Below are 15,998 nucleotides of genomic sequence, written 5' to 3'. Positions count from 1 at the left end.
TATTATATACAAATCCCAGGTGACATAAACATTAATAATTTTATTAGACTAGTCAAATACAAAAATTGTGTGTACAGGAAAAGGCTGCAACCTAAAGGTATATCTGGTAGTCATTTCAAAGTACACTAGGTCCTCTCCACTCTCAGCTATTGATCATTTAAATGTTTTTTTTGTTTGTTTTTTTTTAAATTTAGCTCATCCATCCGAAAAAATGAATTTTAAAAATAAGGTACATCTCCAACCCCACCAAAATAAGTGATCACTAACAGGTCCACTTTGTCAGTAACACAGTGTGTAATCTGGACTCCTAGTAGGACCAGATGTCCTGGCAGAGGACTCTCTTTACAAGGAGGAGTCGCTGGACTATAACAGGGTGTGGGCTGGATTCAGTTTTGTTTTTGCCGTGGAAAAAAGAAAATTATAGGGATATAACTATAACTGAGAAAGTACCAAGGTCTGGCAATCACAGGATGAAGCTTCAACGACTGCTGTTGCCTTTTTCAATGCGTTAGCGAGGAGCACGTTTTGACGTGTGAGAATGTATCAAAGCGAGCGATCAAATCAGCTGTCAAGTAAAAGTGTTGTTTAATGAGATTAGGTCCATTGGCATGGGAAAAAAGGCCTGTGTATGTAATGTGCATTGTGTCTGATACAAACATACAATGTCAATAGCTACAATACAATATTGGGATTACACTAACAACATAGACCAGCACTAAAGACAATGATTTACACTTACTCGATGCAACTATCAAAAAACAGCAGGTTATAAATAAATTATCAACCACAATCATGTTTTTGGTATGATTCATTTCCCCAAATTTTTGTTTTTCAACAACCACTTTTCAACAGTTTACACTCATGGAAACAGTGATGAAACCGAAGGAAACTTCAAAAATCAATCAACATTCACATTGTAAATTCTGCTCTGATGTAACTCTATAATCATTCGCCGCTGGAATGAGTATATGTAGGTTTAGTCGTATAGGGGAATGGCTTCCTGCAACCGTACAAGTAAAGTAACTTGTTACATTTGCAGATCACATTTTGTATTTTCTGGAAAAAGAACAATGTCAATTAACAAATGACTTCAGCTTCTGATAAAAAACAAAACAAAAATCATTTATATATGTATATGTATATATGTGCAAATATATACACATACATACATATTTTCAGAATAGTGAAGTGTTCACAAATAGCCTTATAAAACGTAAGTATAAACAACATTACAATCGGATATCTACAAGTTCAGTAGGAAAATTATAGATCAAATCACACCTTTTCAACTCAAACACAAACTGATTTCATGCTACTACCCAGACTCCTTCAGGTGGGTACGGTGATGCATTTAGTGCTTTCCAGGGTCAATATTCTGCCGCTCCCTTTTTCCAAATCCTGTTCCACCACCTCCTCCCCCTCCGCCGCCACCTCCGCCGGCCGCTCCTCCTCCCCCCGCTGCAGCTGCCGCTGCCGCTGCCGAGGCTGCAGGCTGATCTAAAGATGGAAAATAAAAGAGATTGTCATTTGCCAGAACTTCCACGCTGAATTCCTTTCTGTCCCACGTCCCACACCATGTTCCTCAACATAAAATCACTGCCTACAAAAATAATGTGAACGTTGGAAGTTTGACAACAACTGAACATTAAAAAACTTGCGTGCTGAACAAAGGTCACTTAAAAACAAGGGGGGAAAAAAAGAAAAGCAGAACTGATTTCATTTCGCCATCATTGTTTTTGTGGACTACAAAAATAACTACTTTTTCTCATTTTTGAGCGCTGAAAAAAACTGAACTGAACTGAAAACGGAACTACTGAGAAGTTGTTGGTTGTGTTTTGTGACGGATTTTGTTTTCTAAGATTGAAGCCTGATGGAAGTATAAGTAGATAGATAGATAGATAGATAGGTAGATAGATAGATAGATAGATAGATAGATAGATAGATAGATAGATAGATAGATAGATAGATAGATAGATAGATAGATAGATAGATAGATCTTGAAGAGTCAAAGAAATGTGTTGGTTTTCATTCATTTTTAATCTTGGTTGATAAGTTTTATACTCATCATCCTTTGTGGGGTTTTGTGATTTGTATATTAAGTTTTTTTTCCATTATCATTTAAACACCAACCAAGGCTAACAGAACTAATAGAAAACAAATATTTGCCAGGTACAACCTGCCTGGCACCCCAGACAAAAACAGTGGTGAATAAATCAAAACCTCTAAAACTTGATAGAACTAAAATTATAAACTGCTACAACTTGCCCACAACTGTCATGGGGGGAAAAAGAACAAATACAGCAAAAATGTACGTAAACCGCACTGAGATCCAGAGCAACAGATCATTCCTATTAAAATGCAAAACAAAAAGACAGCAGGATGAGTAAGGCTTTCCCCCGGATACTGACAGTTGCCAACATCCTCAAGTCAAGTGAAGGCATCAGTAAAACCAACACGCTACTGGAAGTAATAATGCAAATAATGGTGCTCATGGAAAGCGCAAAGCTGGGAGCTTGGCCCAGAGAAAACATCAAACTGTTGACCTTTTTAAGTCTGTGCTCACAGATTCTCTTGCCTCTGTTGCTCGGTATGAGGTGGATCAACCGTGTTTGCAATGCAGTGTGGCCGCTTAATTGTGCCTAGTGTGCTATAAGTCATCGCAAACACCTGTGCGATTAATATGCCGTGACCAGAAACTGGGATACTAGGTTCTTTTCCCCTGCACAAATGCATATAAATTTAATATTTAATCTATGTGTGCATGTAAAGACCATAGCCTGAAAGGAAAACTGGAATAAAGCGAATGCCAGGACTGCGTGTGTCGTACCTGCGTTCTCTGGCGGGGGCCTGGAGCTCTCTCCCACCGCTCGGGCCCCCCTGGGCTGTGGAAACGACGACTGCCATGGAAAACCCTGGCGGAGAGAACACACAACCTCAGCTCACCTCTCCAACTATGAGCACTCATCACAGCCAGCAGCCCTCAGTGTTTGCCAGAGCGAAATGGTCTGCATTCAAAAATGAGCGTGCCTAATTTAAACTCAGCCAGTTTTTTTCTTTGTTTTTGCGTTTGTTTTTTTTTGTGGGAAAAGATGAGGGGAGAGGAAGTCAGAGAGGGAAAAAAGAGCCTTGTTTGTTTGCTCAGAGCAGAAGCAGAGCCACTCCAGAGACAGAGGGACCTTAGCGGACCCTTACCGGGGTGACAGGCTGGAAGTCTCTTATGGGGGGCGGCGCTGCGGCGGCTGCGGCTGTGGCGCCTGCTGCATTGGGCATCCGGGGAGGGAAGTGAATGGGCCAGCCCTCAAGGCCCTGCGGTCCCACCTGCACAAAGGGACCAAAGTAGGGGGGGCTCAGCGGGCCGTTCACTGAGCCGGACGCGGGCTCAGACGTGCATCTCTCTCGCTGCTGCCCCCTTAACGCGGGATCACACGTACTAACGTGACCCCCCACTCCCCCTCCCGCCTTAAAATCAGTGCACGGCTCCTGTAGCTCAACGAGGAAACGGGCCCCTAGCGACCTTTGCCCCCCCCCCACTGCAGCTGCCTCCCACTCACCCAGTGCCAACGTTCAACCCTGGGGTTAAACTGCACTGGCGAGCCGACCTGGCCGGACAGGGCTCTCATCCCGGTTTATCGATTTACTTCAGAGCAAACTCAGCTGCTGTGAACATCACGTTGTGGCTGCACTCGGCCACAAGGGGGCGCTCATCAACTAGGTTTTACCTCGACTCCTCTGCTCTTGGGAGTGCTAGGCGGGAACCTTTGGAGCCTCACCACTTATTGGTGTGAACCGTCGCAGCTGCGATGACACAGCTTGGTTCGAAATGTCTTGCAGCTGTGCGGCACTCGGACCAGAGGTGGAGCCGGTACCTGTTTGTGATGCTGCATCTGCAGTCTCTCCAGCTTGCATCGCTCTGTGCGTTCCCTCTGGCATTCGTTCTGTGCTTGATGAAGCTGAGGAGCGAGGGCAACAGTTGATTATTCGGGAACATAAACAATAAGAACCAGACTGATTTCTTGCAGGAAACGTGATCGTATGTTACCTGATTGGTCAAATTAGTAATCTGACCCTGGAGTCTCTCGACTTGCCGCCTCAAGTCTTCTTTTTCCTCGTTCATCCGCTCCCGATCGCTCCTCTCTTTCCTGAAGTCCTCTTCAAAGATCTTCACCTGGTGTGAAAAACAAAACAGAGTTCAGAAAAAAAGGAAGATTTCTAACAGAAGAGTACGGACATTCGCCAGTGTCTCCGACCTGCTCCTTTAAGACAGCGATTTGAGTGAGGAGCTCCTGCTTCTTCAGGTTATTGGCGGCGTCGGCGAAGTTGGCCTGGCCAGGTGGTTGTTGCGAGGACGAAGGCGAATGCAAGTTTAAGGCTTCCTCTAGAGCCTGCAGTGGGAGGGACAAAGTCGAGCGTTAAGACAGTTGAGACGCGTCTCGGTGATTCGCCTTCCACCGTCTCGTCCGTCGTCAGGCCCACTCTCACCCTGTTGAGGCGCTGGATCTCCTTCTCCTGGTACTCCCTCTGTTTACTGAGGGGCAGCAGCTGATCCTGCAGGTAGCGAATCTTCTGCTTCAGCTCGGTGGTCTCGGAGTTGAGGCACTCTTTCTCCCCCTGCATCATACACAGCCAGCACATCAACACCCAAGGCAAACAATAAAGACTGAGACCGAGACTAGCAATGACTAAGAAACCACCATTATTCTTTGCAATGCCTTTAAAACATTGTGACAATAGAAGTGAAGTATAAACATACATGAAACATCAACATAGTGTAAATAGTCCAGTCAAAAACAATTTCAGACTACATCCAGCTGTCTTAATACACAATATAATTGTGTATTTAAACATGAAAACAATATACACAATAAAAGGTATTGTAATTGCCTCTATAGCCTAATGTCACTCACAGATATAACAAATACAACAAATAAAATTTGCAACTTATATTTTAATTAAATGTTTTTATTAATTAACACTGGCGACTGATGCACAACGACTAAAAGCTTTTTGAAAGCCGTATTTTTCTCTTTTCCCCAGAAGCTCTCCACTCTGTACATTTGTTGGACTTCATCTTAAGCAACTCAGCCACGATCATCTACAGAAAAAGAACAAACTTGCTGGCAACATCTCGCAAAACGCTTTTCTTCCTTTCGTTATTGCACATCCTTCCCTTGCTGACTGGACCTTTGCAGTTGGGCAGCAGCGGGGGCAGATCGGGTAATGACAGTAGAAAATGTGCACCCACTGGGTAAGAAATCCCCTCCCACAGGTGGGTTTCATGAGCATCAAATGTGCACTGTGTTTACTAAAACAGAAAAAATAGAATACTAATCTGTTCGCGCAGTTTACAATGTGCACCCACATATTTAGAGATGACTATTTTTTTTCCCTGCTTTTTCTCCTCATATAGAGGATGGTATGTAGGTTTAATGCTTGGACAGATTGCTTTGTTTTAATGTGAAGAACTTCTAAAAATGATTCAGAGTGTTTATCTTTAGTTTCAGCCACCTGCTTCTTGTCACATCACAGGTCCAGTTTAAACCAAGAACACACAGTTGTACGGATGAAGAAAAAAACAAACAAAAAACAGTGATGTTCTCGAGACGTTTTGCCCCAAAAGGTTTTTAAAAGTAACTCTACTGACATGCTAGCATCGACACTGGCCACTCTAGATTTTCCCCTCATAGCTTTTTTTTTTTTTAATGAAGTTGGAATTTGCTCAAGCAGCCGCCTGAAGCCTCACAAGGTTTGTGCCACGGCGTTCTCACCTGCACATTTTCAATTTTGGACTTGGCCAGCAGCAGCTTCTTGTCATAGTCACGTTGCCGCTGTTCGCGCTCCGCCTCGAGCTCCAGCACAGTTTTCTGGGACTCAGCCAGCCGCTGTCTGAGGTCTGTGATCTGACAGAAAAAAAACAAAGTGGAAGCCCAACCTGTAAAGTAGAGCACTTGTGCGCAGACGTCGACAAAAACAAAGCGTGTGTCGTATGCGAAAGTCGCGTTATCAAGTCATAAGCAACACCGAGCCGTGCGACAAACATTCGCACTTGTGTTTTTGTGAAAAATATGAACGAAGCGAGTGACGCAAATGGATATATCTGGGGTTCTGCGGTTCAAACCCAAGGTTTGCATGGTGTCTCTGCAGATCGTCGAGGCAGATTCGTTTTTGGCTGTGGGTGTGCTGAGGTGTTTGCGTGTGTGTGCGAGCGTACGTGCGTGCGCGCGCGTTTTGTGTACATGGGTGTCTTCCTGCTGCCCTCTAACTGCACCACAGCAGGAAGCCAGCGGGTACCAGGGAGGTGAGGGGAATTTTCACCAAGGCGTGACAGATCTTGTGGTTAAATATTCTCTCAGATAGCGAGCTATTGCAAGATAGCACTTTTTTTTTTCCATTGTACGCGCGCATCTGAGAACCCTTGCGCACATTTTTATTTACAATCTTAATATTTTATTTACAATCTTTATGCTTAAAAGAAACACTAAAGGTGTCATGCATCAAAGTTCTCAGGCCACTTAAATTCGTATTCAATCTTTTGGGAAAATTTCATCATTTTCATCAATTTCTTCAGTTTTCATCTGTTCCATCAAATTGCATTCCCACTAAATTTGACATTATGATTTGTCAGTGCTTTGTTAGAGGAACCTTGGCGCAAAGAAAAAGCTTGAATTAAAAAAATAACCATGAGCTAACAATGCAAGGCTGTATGGGGCTGTTCTGCTTTAGTGTATGAAACTAAAAGTATCTGAGCTTCAACATGACAAATAGCAATAGTTATTCTGAAGAAACAAGTACTAGTTTTCCTTTGGTACTCAGAACACACAGCACTGTCTTCCCACACCCACCCAGACGCTTTTAAGTCATTACTGTACCTTCTGTTCGAACTGTGACTTCATGGAGTTCCACTGAATGTCCCACTGCTTATTCACCTCCAGTACCTGTAATCAGTGTCACAAAGTTAAGAAGAAAAAAAAAACTAAAACAATGCTGAGACTTTCCCCTATGGCAAAAGAGAATGAACAGTACCAGCAGAAAAGACTCACATCCTTTCTCTGCTTCTCCAAAAGCTTGATCTTCTTTTCATACACCTCCACATCACAAGGTTTGGCCGGGGTTTTCTCTGCTGCTTTTCCAGTCTGAGGGCAACACAAAACATTCCCTAATCCTCAACACACCTGCTTTTGTCTGAAGCCCCATCAGGAGGAATTACTTTACTCATTGAAAGTAAAAGCCTTTATTATTGGAGCCATTTGTAAAGAGCATTTTAGCTTCTTTTTTTTTTCCTTACATTTGAAGTTGAGATATGAACTATCTACCTTCTGTGGCGTGTTGACCTCCATCTTGGGTCTGACGGCGGCGGCCTCCTCCTTCACAGGCTCCTCTTTGGCTTCGGCAGCTTCAGTGTCCGACTGCGCTGCAGATGGTCCTGCCACTGACGCTCCCCCCGTCACCAGTTCCTTAAGTTTCTGATTCTCCAATCTGCAACCATCAAGAAAAAGGAAAACGAAAGCGTTTAGGTCACGCATCCATTCCAATGTTTTTTTCCGCACTGGCTGTAGCTACCAGACATCCTTTGGGAAGACCCTACAAAACCCGGGGGGGGTTTGTGAATAATCCCCATATTTCCTTTTTTCTTAAGAAAAAGTAAAAGTAAACACAGTATCTACAACAACAAATTGTCCAAATAAGCAGTGACAGGATATTACTTGTTCATTTTACAAGACACGATTGGCAATTAAAACACAAAATATAGGAGAGATATTTGATTTAGCTTGACATATGCTGATAATCACACTTTATTCTCGGTAACCTCACTGACTACACTTCTGCTCCAGTGGAGGAAAAACCCAGCGGAGGCAAAAAGCACCTCAGCTGTTCCAGGTCTCGATTTCTGGTGTGGTGATCCTCTTCCATTTTCTTTCGGAGCTCGTTGTTCTCCTGTCTGAGCTGCTCACAAAGAGTCTGTTCAGCATAAATAAATAATGGCAAAGGTTAAACAAGTTGGGAAAAACTTAAATAAACCAAAAATGTGTCACAATTCTCCGATTACATATAATTGCAGTCTGTTTATTTATTTATTTTTTTAATCATTTAACTGTTGATGTTTTCCACTTTGTGCCAAAATAAAGTCACACACGTGATCCTAGATTTCCTAGAAACAATAACGGAGAGAATGGAACCCAACTTTGGAAAAAAACAACGCAAATTTCAGCAGACATCATTTTGGCACCTTGCATATCCCAAATTCTAAACTTATAGCTGCTAGCCAAAACACTTTGTGGTCTAACTTAGATGTGCAAAAGAGAAACAATAAAACAAAGTCAGTTTGTTGTATGAAAACAAACAATATCTGTGACAAAGCCTAATATATTATTCCATCAAGCAGTATAAAAAGACAGGGAGCTATATTCTATTAGCTTTTTAAAAGTACACAGAACGCCCCACCCCCACCCCCCACCTGTAAAAGCGAAGTCCTCTGTTCATTCTTTTGGACCTTGGAGGACAGATGGTGGAACTCGACAGCCATGCGGCCGAGGTGGGCCAACAGTTGGTTGGGGTTGGACTCCTCGGCGAAAATGCTGAACGAACTCTCCAGTCTTTTCAGCTGGCTCGCCAGCTCGATGTTTTCCTGCGGCTGGAGGGGGACGACTGCTGCTGCCGATGCGGCCTAGAGATGCACGTGCACGTCAAGTCACACTCCGACCCAGCACTCAAGTTTACAGTCACACGGATGCATAGGTATGCACGCGACACAAGAGCTAATTATGAAGCCGCCTGTCAGCCCGTCACATTTTGTGACGGGCTGACGGGAAAAAGAACAACTCGTTTGTCCTGTTGGGTTTTTCGCGTAAGCACCACAAGCTAAACATTTACTCTAAATACCTCCACTCACATGTCAGTGAGAGAATGAGTGTTCAGGAGTTTGGGGTATAGTGTCCTATTAACAAATCCTCAAGGATGTAGTGCATGGATGAATCAGCTGTGTAATTCTAGTCCATAACAATCCTGGACTTTCCCTTAGCTGACTCAGGGTGGATCTACCAGTATTGAGTTTGTTGGTGAGTCACCTCTCTATGAACCAGTTCCCAATATTGACATTACAAGATCCCCAGCCTATATGGCTAGTGAGAGGTGAAATACAGCCCAGTAAAATTAGGGACTATAAATTAAAATTCTAACACAAGCAGTCAAGTACATACAGTCAAGGCATCTGCAGTCTTCCCATCGATATTCGCAACTTCAAGCTCCGACGAGGCCTCCTGGAAATACAGTACAGTGTCAGAGTGCATCATCCCCCTTCAACAGCTGGCAAATTCCAGAGATCCGTACTCATGGCTTACACTGGCTTTCTCAGGTTGGAGGGTCTTCCCTACACAGCTCGTCTGTTCCTCCTCCTGTTCTGCGGTGGGGTATAAACAGGGCTTACCTGAAACCAATCACACGAGTTTCATTAAGCGGTGTCGCACGTGGATGAAAACAGCATAATGTCCACAGAGATGAGGAGGCGTGGGGGGTGACGTCGAGTCTGTTTGACCTACTTTGAGTCTCTGTCTGAACGGGTCCTCCCGCACACAGGCTGGCCGCGAAGCTGGTGGACTTCAGGGCCTCGTTGTCCCTCACGAGCTCCTCCACCCGCTGCCGAAGCCGCGACGCCTCGGACTGAGACTCCTCAAGCAAATCACCTACAGGGTTCAGACAGACTCCGCGTGTGACACAGCCAGAACAGTCATCAAGTGCAGTATCATGAGAAAGTATGTGAGAGCGGCATTCTTTTTGATGAGTCACTAAAGGAGCAATTGCGCTATTCATACAAGTGGCATGCAAGCTTTTGTTTTTTCAACTGAGGACCATCAGGTTTGACAAGACGTCCCATTTGTGCGGGAGTGGAGTTTCCCCCGCAGGCTTTCCTATTTTTAAAATGCAGCTATTATAAAACTAATACAGACCAAATATGGCTGCAAAAATTTAACAAAATACAAATTTGTCAAACATTTTGCGTCTACAAATTCAAACACTTAAAAACTCTGATGAATAAAACGGATTGAAGGACATCTTTTGTTAAAACAGTTGTGTCTTAACAGGCGTAAACTCTCAGATGTGCATCCACAACCTTGAGGTGGAGTCTCTGGGGACGTACCTAAGCTCTTGAGTCCCTTCATGCGCTCCCTCAGTATGCTGTTCTCCTCCAGCAGCTGTCGATAGCTGCTCCCCCCTCCGGCCTCCTCCCGGGCCCTGACCTCACTCCCACCTGGATCATAGATGCGGTATGGGCCCTTGCCATCCATCGTTGTCAGTCACTTCCTAGACATGGTCCTCTGAACTAGGGGCACACACACACAAAAAAAAAACATGATTACTTACATCCTTTCAGTCACAGCGACTTACCTTTACAGGAAACAAGAGGTAGTGATTGTAAAGACCAAATCATATAACAACTAGACGGTAGAATGGCCTCTGCCCCTTACCGAAAAGAGAACAGAAGTGAAACAGGCTTTACCAGTTCTGAAATCTAAATTAAGTACGAAGCTCAGGCATAATGAAAGTGTAAGGTACAGTACAGAGAGCACAGACATGTCAGGGATGAAGCGTCAACACAGGGCTATTTATGCAAAGGAAGGGCTGGACAACTGGGAGCACATCATCAGCGGGGGCGGGAGGGGGCTACGATTATTTATAAAATAGAAAATAAATAAAAAAATCCCCCAAAAGATCCGCACCTTAGATTCACACAAAGTGAACAGCTCCCGGACAGAGGAGTCACCTCAACTCCTCACTGTGTTCGGACTTTACGACAGCTCGAGCGCTGGAAACATCTGTGACGCCCGCTGTTTAAAAATAAAGAGCTGCCGACAGCTCAGTGAGGACAAAAGAACCAACAATATAGCAGCCCTGCCTCACCGAAACACACTGTATGGCAAGAGCGTGCTAACGTTTTGGTGGTGGATGAAATATGACAACTACAGCGTTTCACACCCGCGTATAAGAGGACAAAGGCAGAGCGGAATATGACAAAATGCCCATCTAATCCACCTCACTGACACCTGAGAGTGTGGACGCGGGTCGAACACGGCACTATCTCGCTTGATGATAGCTAGCTGGATTGGCTGAGGAAGGCTAATATTAGTTTTCGCTGTTGTCATGCAAATTGCTAGCAACACAGCCTCGCTAGCCGTCGGCTAGCTGACAGTCTCAAAGAGGCGGCTGCTTTTCTACGTTTAGCGTCGCTATGCGTAGTTCTACGAACGCGGCGCCTCGGTCGACAAAGCGGAGTTACGTGACAAAGCAGCGAACAAACGAGTTGCCTATTGTCTAAATACCTCTCAGCTGGCAGTGGCCTTTTCGTCTCTCCCTCTCTGTCGATTGCGGAAGTAGTCTGCTGGTCTACGGCAGTAACCCGTGAATGTGCTGTAACCTGGGAAATTCCACCTCGCAACGTTTGATGTAAACAGCGCTGATTGACAGCTCGCCGGCCAATCAGAGCGGCGCTCGCCGGCGGCGGCCCACCAACGGGGACCGCCGGCCGTGATGTAAACACTGGAAGATATTTTTTGCGTGCTCTTGTTTCACGGTACAGAATTTACCGAAATCGTCACTCGTGTTGACTCGATGGAGGCCTGAACATGAACAGGAGAGGGGGATTCTATGTTGAATTTTTTTTATTTTTATTTATTTTTATTTTTTTTTATCTCGGTATACTCGGGATGGAAACAAATGTAATTTTATCTGCGAACACAAATACGAACACAAATAGAACATACATAGAATTCTATTTCTAAACTTGCGCAAGTGTCGTTGGTTATGTGACGACAAAGTGAAGCACTTTCACTAAATGACATTTTACACTCATTCATAATTTCACAGAAGGGGCTGGCGGGGGTTTTCTTTGATTGCAACACAAACTTATTTTCCACTAAACTGTGAGAACAAGTCAAAGTTATACCTGGTATGCAATAGCAGAGAGTTGAGAGGTTTCCTACGGAAGCTCAAAGTACAGTCTTCGTGTTATGAGTCTAGTTATCACAAATTATGAATTGTTTGTAGCGTCTCTTATACAGATGATGTGCATTTGCTCCATGCAATTCTTTTATTTTCAAAGACGATACTTAACATTGAACTTCATAGCAGCATTAAAGACTCTTATAATAATAATTCTTAGAATTTCTTTGATAATTTGACAGTACAATGGTTAAGGTTCATGTATATAAATGAGTCTTAAAACAATTCATATATTGTCCTAGATATCAAACGGCGGAGTTTTAGAAACTTCTTTTGATAAACAATGTATTTTTAAAGGCTGAACGTTTTGCTTATAAAATATGTCTATGTTGTCTGTATTATTATTATTATTATTATTATTATTATTATTATTATTATTATTATTATTACTTGTATTATTAGTGTTGTCATTTGAGTCCCAGACTCACTTATGTCAAATTATGTTGTTGTTTTTTTTGTGTTTTTTTTTAAAGAAGAAGCTTATGTCAGTAGATTAACGTGCAAAGCGTTACATACTGCAGCAGCAAAAGTCGACTTTATGATCCTTTTCATTACGGTCAGTTAGTAGAATAAGTCCTTAAAAGCAAAATAGTGACATCTTGTGGAAATTAACAAGCAAGTCATTTATAATACATTGCTTATAATAATATATATGTATGTATATATACACACATATATATAATCACCATAATAATATCATTAAATCTTAATATCAGTAGCATTATTTATAGTGTAATTCTGATTAGTCTTTAAAATTTTAGACTTGAGCTCCTCAACAGACAGATCGACGACTTGGTCTGCTTGGTTTGTTGATCCGTGGTCGAGATAATCACAGCTTCCCTAAACTACAATTAATATCTTTCTGTAATGGATGGTCATGAGTTTTTCAAAGAGTCACATGCTTCTGGTAAACCCCCTCCCCTCCCCCCAGGAAAACAATCATCAATAACAGTTTAGACCACATGGGTAATAGCGCACATGTACGTAATCAAAAAAAAAAAAAAAAAAAAATCCCTCCACTTTGCATGTTCTAGTCAACCTCCTGAGATAAATTTAAGAGCAGGTGCAGCAACAACAGGATATTCTCTCAACACGATATGTCGTTGTTTTTGTGTGTTTATTTATTTATTTTCCATTGCGGCTGAAATCAAAATCACCGAGCAACACCTAACTCTGAAGGTGGGTACTTCTAAATTTATCAGCCAGTACTTTAACGTACTGTGGGAGGACCAGTTGTTCTCCTGACGCCGATTGAAGACCAACGAAAACAGGAAGTGGCGAGACGTAGCTGTACATTTGCAACACGGGAATTGCTGCAAACAGAATTAAATAGATGGGTTGTCATTCAGTCTGCAGGGTTACGTACAAAGCTGTCTCTTTTTTTCCTTAAGGAAAGCCATCACCTCATGTAACATCTTTTCTTGTTAAGTAAGCATCTCTAGGTGCTAATGCAGGCTGCTTCTCATGATGGAGAGTATAGCTCACACTGCTGCAGAGTGCACTTTAGGTTTATGGTCAAACTCTGATTCCTTACATTTACTGTCAGGTTCTATCCATTGCCTGAAAAAAAATGAAGAGATGCACTCAGCAGCTAGAATTTATGGATGGACATCATCCCTTCTGTTGATAGGAGGGACCCAGCAAACAGCAACAAGGTCAAAACATTTCCATACATGGCGTGGAGCCCCAACATGGGGTAACTTCCTCTGTTCCCCCCAAAGTTTGAGAGAGACTCGCCCTGCTCAAACATTTCCTGATGTTCCCGACATTTTTTTATGCAGGAAAGATCATTTCCTGCGTGAATCCACTCAGTGTCGTGTCGTGCCCCGCTGTCTTTTAGCAAAATGTTGCCGCTGCTCACTGATTGACCCTGGCTCCACATTTGGTTTCAGTTCTGGTCCCAGTCACACACACAGGTTGACCGCTTTCGTGTGATGAGGACAATCCGGGAAATTTGACAGACTATACAGACGGCAGGGCTTTCAACCACATGTGTGGTCCTCCCCAACCCCCCGCAAGTAAGATACCCGTATAGTATAGCAAGAGTATCCATGTCATCTGCCAGCATGGGTGTCAGTCTGTGTGTGGGGAGCAGAAACGCAACAGGGGACCAGCAGAGCCAGATGTTGTTTGTCCAAAGTAAAATGCCATCATAGAGTTGAAAATCAGACATCGCTACCATCTAGACCTTGACCCTGTTGATAGTGAATATTTTTTGTTTTGTTTTGTTTTTATCTTGGACTTCCAAGGGCACACTGAATCTGGCCTTATTCTCTTCTCTAGGTGTAGCAAGTGGTCTGTCTTTTGTTCTCTTCATACCCACCACTGTCTTTGCCTCCCTTTTTTTTAAGCAATGCCCTGAATGCACAAAACCAGACAGTTGAGACACAAAGAATCCTCTCTACAAATTTCTTGAGGCAGAAATCAGCAGCTGATAAACATTTGCTGCGGGCCTCTTTTTTTTTTTTTTTTTTTTTTTTTTTTTTAACAAAGCATCCCTTTGTTCACTGACTGGTGAATTTTAGCCATCCTCTTAAAGCCTTAAGCCAGGAGAAGCCTCGCCTCTATTAGTGTACAACAGTACATGTTAACCCCTTGACAGCTCCACATACTTTTTAAGTATGTATAATTATAATATTTGTAATAGATCTGTTTAATATCTACAAATTAAATCTATATGATTAATTGTTTATTATAATTTTGATAACACACACACACATATATATATATAAAGAAAAATAAGCACTTTTAAATGTGTTTTCTTGCCTTTTGCATGACGAAAGGCCTCTTGTTAAGTCATGACAGGTAGCAGAATTAAAAGTAACTGTAAATCATTGATTACATTTGACATAAAAACAAGCACGGTTGTTGTCAAGCATTTAAGTAGTTTCTACATTACAGTATCTGCTCTGTACACCACAACTCTATAAATCAACAATTCTGTTACGTTTCACTAGTTAAAGGGAGGAAAATCTGCAGTGTCAGTTTGGCCTATTACTCAACGTTCTAAACAGAGGACCACACCACTCATTTCAGCAAGGGCATAAAAAGATTTTACTTACCCTGAGCAAAGAAGGCAATGCCACAAATGACGCCGACAAGTCCAATGAACTATGTTCCTAATGTGCTGCAATGTTAACAGTTTGGTACACAACTTAGCTGCACGACTGCAACTGCAGAGGCACTTTTTAAGGAAACTGGCGAATACTGGGGGAAGCAATTTCGCAGTGAACTTGGGGGAATTCCCATAACCCAGTAACATGGCTTGATACTGCATGCTGAGCTCGAACAGAACCTGGTGTGTGTCCAAGAGGGACGGCGCGTGAAAGGGAACGCTGAATGCATCGACTTGAACTCCTGACACTGAATGTATTGAAGCATCCATGGCACACACATTCAGGACGGTAAACCTTCAGGCCACAGTGCATGACTCCTATGCTGTTATTGTAGCACATAGCGCACAATGCGTGTGTTGTTTTTGTGACAATGCCAGTGCTGTGCAGTGTCCTGCAGGCCCACAGTTAAAAAAAGAACAAAATAAAACTTGGGTAACAACCATAAACTATGCAGCTGTGAACTTTGACAAGTGTCTGCTGCACAATACTTTCTGAACATCGCAGCACAAACTCACCCCCCGCCCCACACTGCTGTCAGTGCTGCTGCAACAAAGGCTGCACATTTAAAACACTCTTGAAACAAGCCCTCCATCTACCATAATTATCATCAAATGGAGCTACCCTCAGCTGCGCGTGCCATCAGAAACCAGAGCGTGACCGACTGCTCAGACTTTTATTTTGTGTGCCCGGGATTCGGGCGTACAGCAGGGGATTTCCTAGCCACATATACGTCTCTTTTCTTCTTTCCTCTTTTAACTCAAAGATGGCCCTGACAACAGCTGCTCGCGCAATGTAGCCAATGAAGTGAGACACGTCGCCGGCGAGCGCAGAGGCAGCTGGCCGTCCGTCATTCGCCGGCACCTGACAAGCAAACAAGTGCAACGGCGACGT

At 43.2% G+C, this 15,998-nt stretch overlaps 1 protein-coding gene across 6 annotated transcripts; it reads right to left on the bottom strand.

Annotated features, from left to right (window-relative positions):
• Positions 1-568: 568 nt before the first annotated feature.
• Positions 569-15,187, bottom strand: tnip1 (TNFAIP3 interacting protein 1). Of its 6 annotated transcripts, none has more exons than XM_076041564.1 (18): positions 15,054-15,187; positions 10,133-10,315; positions 9,534-9,677; positions 9,336-9,421; positions 9,195-9,254; positions 8,453-8,662; positions 7,862-7,956; positions 7,311-7,473; positions 7,038-7,130; positions 6,867-6,932; positions 5,766-5,897; positions 4,480-4,608; positions 4,248-4,382; positions 4,040-4,165; positions 3,867-3,950; positions 3,193-3,318; positions 2,828-2,912; positions 569-1,497 (listed from the first exon to the last, which is right to left on the bottom strand). In XM_076041564.1, the coding sequence occupies exons 2-18, from the start codon at positions 10,278-10,280 to the stop codon at positions 1,352-1,354; spliced, it is 2,028 nt and encodes a 675-aa protein (XP_075897679.1). In that variant the 5' UTR covers positions 10,281-10,315; positions 15,054-15,187; the 3' UTR covers positions 569-1,351. The 6 variants fall into 6 exon arrangements, with proteins under 6 accessions (XP_075897679.1, XP_075897680.1, XP_075897676.1 ...); XM_076041565.1 differs by lacking the exon at positions 15,054-15,187 and adding an exon at positions 11,936-11,959; XM_076041561.1 differs by lacking the exon at positions 15,054-15,187 and adding an exon at positions 11,313-11,466.
• Between the last annotated feature and the right edge of the window lie 811 nt (positions 15,188-15,998).

This window comes from Nelusetta ayraudi, unplaced genomic scaffold, assembly GCF_046127955.1.
Source record: "Nelusetta ayraudi isolate G7.1 ecotype Tasmania unplaced genomic scaffold, CSIRO-AGI_Nayr_v1 ptg000068l, whole genome shotgun sequence".
Classification (NCBI taxonomy): domain Eukaryota; kingdom Metazoa; phylum Chordata; class Actinopteri; order Tetraodontiformes; family Monacanthidae; genus Nelusetta; species Nelusetta ayraudi.
The sequence above is the reverse complement of the archived record's forward strand: the minus strand, read 5'-3'. Positions and strand labels throughout refer to the sequence as shown.

Bases quoted from the DNA above. Each gene is read 5' to 3' on its own strand.
- tnip1 (XM_076041564.1), bottom strand. From the start codon at position 10,280: ATGGATGGCAAGGGCCCATACCGCATCTATGATCCAGGTGGGAGTGAG. The intron at 7,957-8,452 runs GTGGGGGGTGGG...TATGCTGAACAG, and splicing joins AGAGGACTTCGCTTTTACAG to ACTCTTTGTGAGCAGCTCAG. The intron at 4,383-4,479 runs GTGAGAGTGGGC...CTCCCACTGCAG, and splicing joins AGATCCAGCGCCTCAACAGG to GCTCTAGAGGAAGCCTTAAA.